This window comes from Alligator sinensis, unplaced genomic scaffold (genome assembly GCF_000455745.1).
Source record: "Alligator sinensis unplaced genomic scaffold, ASM45574v1 scaffold643_2, whole genome shotgun sequence".
In the NCBI taxonomy this organism is placed as follows: domain Eukaryota; kingdom Metazoa; phylum Chordata; order Crocodylia; family Alligatoridae; genus Alligator; species Alligator sinensis.
The window spans coordinates 156,946-160,089 of NW_005842588.1; the positions used below are offsets into that span (position 1 = coordinate 156,946).

The 3,144-nt window shown below is 48.3% G+C and overlaps 1 protein-coding gene across 4 annotated transcripts in view; it reads right to left on the reverse strand.

The window, feature by feature from the left end:
- Window positions 1–3,144, reverse strand: part of LOC102379548 (cystathionine beta-synthase) — a 45,470-nt gene that overhangs the window by 41,470 nt on the left and 856 nt on the right. Inside the window, exon 1 of one of the 4 annotated variants that reach the window (XM_025214546.1) lies at window positions 2,910–2,933. The exons of 2 other annotated variants lie outside the window; for them this stretch is intronic. In XM_025214546.1, the coding sequence (XP_025070331.1) occupies window positions 2,910–2,912 (3 nt within the window). In that variant the 5' untranslated portion in view covers window positions 2,913–2,933. Of the gene's footprint in view, window positions 1–664; window positions 710–2,909; window positions 2,934–3,144 lie in introns of those variants that run through there. One more of the 4 variants, XM_025214544.1, reaches the window with a different exon arrangement.

The following is a 3,144-nucleotide window of genomic DNA, read 5'->3' on the forward strand; positions in this document are numbered from 1 at the left end:
ATTAAACAAAACAAAAACACATGGGGGATTTTGTCCTCTTGTTTTATTTTAGCTCACTGATGTTTAAATCACCCACACCAGTTAAATACAAGGCTTTAAGCCACAGGCCTCCTCCTCCAAAACCACAAACGGCAAGTGTTACATTACAGACCAAGAGTTGCCGAGTCACCATCAAAAGCAGAATTATATCAATTCAAGCACTTGGACTAGCATATAGGAACTCATCTCAGCAACAGCAGGCAACTGAATTTTGCTTGTGCTGTGGTTCCATGCACACTGAGAATTACCAGACTATAGCAAGCCTGAATTTTTTTTATTTTATTTTTTTTTATTTATTTATTTTTTTTTACAGGTAACCTCCAGCAGCAGCATTGATTTGTTATCTCTTTCACTCGCACACCCTTTTATTCTCATATGTAAAATTGCCAGGCCCCATTTTTACTCCTCTAGAACGGCCTTCCTCTTATTCAAAGAGAAGTTTTGCAAGGGGCCCAAATTCAGTTGTTTGTTTAAATGGCAAGCACATGCTTGATTAGCTCAGCGGATTGGGGCCATAGTGCTTGACATTCTCCAGGATCAAGCTCTTGAAAACATGCAGGTTTCCTATGAGAATCAGGGGATTATCTAAAACAGGGAAAAGAAAAAATATGAAGTTCACCATTACCATCAATAAAAATGCCACTGAATTGACCATTACTAGTAATCTGTTCTACTGTGGCAGCTCTCAAAGGCTCCAGTCAGGTTCAAGAACTCCTCATGTTGGACAGGCTATAAAACAGGGGTGGCCAACCAGCTGTATAAGTGCCACTAGTGGCACAGGCAGCCTGTGTGTGTGACATGGTAGGTTAGGAGGGGGACAGGGAGCACAGACCCAGATAAGATAGGAAGCAGAAAGCAAGCAGATCAAGCAAATAGCACAGGAAAGGAAGCAGAGAACAGAGCAGCAGATCAGGCAGAGGAAGAGGACTGGAGTGGCATTTTAGGAGGGTGCTGTGCCGATGCGTGGCATGCCTGCCAAGGAGGTTGGTTCCCACTGGAAAACACATTCCTGTCCCAACAAGTTATGCAAATACTGCCGAACAGGTAAGAAAAAACATATAAGGGAGGGTCCTGGGCAGAACCATCTCCCCAGGATGGGCAAAGAGCCAGTGCCAAGCCTGTAACTGACAGGAAGAAAAACTTGGATGTTATCTCACAAGCATGAGAAAACTTTAAATGTGGCCTGTGTTATCAGGCTAGTAAGGGAGGTTCTTTTAAAAACAGTAGGCATCAGAGTAGCAGACTTGGAGACCTCCCATTTGGTTCTGTGCTTATGGCTTCATAGCCATTAGAAAAAATAAACTCGAGCATTACAAAACCTCCACTCATTCAGCACATCCTTTCCTTGCAATTCAGTATTCCATAACTGTTGTTATCCTTCTTTCAATCCCATCTTTCTGTTCATCACTAGGAAATAAGAGAGTCCCAAACACTTTTAAAAAAACAAAACCATCCACATTGTGATCTGGTTTTGAGGGGCTGGAAAGACAATAAAATTCATCAGGGCAGGGACATCAGTGGGAAGGGGAAGAAATCAAATCAAACCATTAATAAGATACTTCACAAAAGATCATCCTGGGTGTGTCTACACCAGCTGACTAATTAGCTCTGCAGTAAATGTCTCAGCATCTACATGTGCAGATTAGGGCACAGGAAACTAATAAAATCTGCAGCAGGGTAACACTTGTAAATATAGAGCAATAAACTGCTGTGGAGTTTTTTCATGCGCAGCAGTGCACATGCCGATGCTGATGGGGCTGGCTGAGGCATGAGGGTGCTTCAGTGCAGGGGCTGCATGCAGGCTAGCCCCATGTTGAACCACCCTCCTGCCCCAGCCAGCCCCTCCGCAGCACATTGAGCCTGGTTAGAGCAGCCCCAGGCTGGCAGGCTGACCCCTGGACTAGGCTCCATACGCTGCACATGACTAAACTCCAGAGCCGATTGCTCCCAGGCACATGTTCAAATGGCGCACCCAGAAGCAAAAAACTCCAGAGCAATAAGCCCCGGAGTTTCTTTATGTGCACTATTTGCACATGTAGACGTGCCTCCTGTTTAGTCCAGCAACATTATTTTCTTTGAACTATTCAGCAGAGCACAGACCTAAGTACAATTAAACCACTAGGCTCCAGCACACTGAAATTTTGCCAGAACACAATCTGGTCCAAAACCTTTTCTCCTGTGTGCTGCGAACGGAGAAAGCAATCCTATCCCCACGCCTGCAAAAGCCATTTGTAACCCGAGCTTGCACTTGGTGCTTAAAGAGGATCCTGTTCCTAGCGCAGCAAATGAGCAGCACTCAGGATTTCAGCGAGGCCTGGAATAGGAGATGCAGGGAGCAGGCTCTGGTGTCTGCACCGCGGCCAGACTGCTACACATTTTCTGACACTCCTTTGCATCGCAACTGCGGCACTTTGTCCAAAGCTCATCCATCAGGCCGAGAAGGCAGCCAGATTTCAAGGGGGGGCCACCTTTGTATTTAATTTACCTGCACTAGCAAACTAGCAACACACCTTGCACCTCTCCCTAAACAAGCCCTGCCTTGGGCCCATGGCTGACCTGGGCTTATGGTGTGTCCACATGGTGCCCTTACAATGAAGGAGAGGGTTCAGTGAGTGGCTGAATACAACCATTGACCAGACAAAGGGATCCAGGGGGGAGGGGGTGGGAAACTGCTCCAGGCATGAGACACCAGAATGAACTGGGGGCAAGTGAGGGTTTACCCTGGGGGACCCAGCTCTGTCCCACTGGGTCTCCTTAAAGGCTGGGGGGAGGCAGGCAGCACCGTACCCAGGCTCCTGGCAGCCCTGAAAGAACTTTTACTATCAGCCTGCCTTCACCGGAGATAATGAAAATAATTATCAAAGAGTTACCATTTTCAGACCCCCTGTGTGTCCCAGCCCTGGGTGGCTGCCCGGTTTGCCTATGCCCTGTCCAGCCCTGGAAGCAGGGACCTCTACCTTCGTTCTCTGAGCCTAACCCAGCGCCCTGCGGAGGACCTGGGCCCGAGCTCCATCACTCCAGCCTCCTTCACACCGGCTGCGGGGGCCAGAGGGCTGGCAGGGGCGGGCAGTGCCCAGCCTCTCAGCCCCGCAGGGCCGGGAGGGT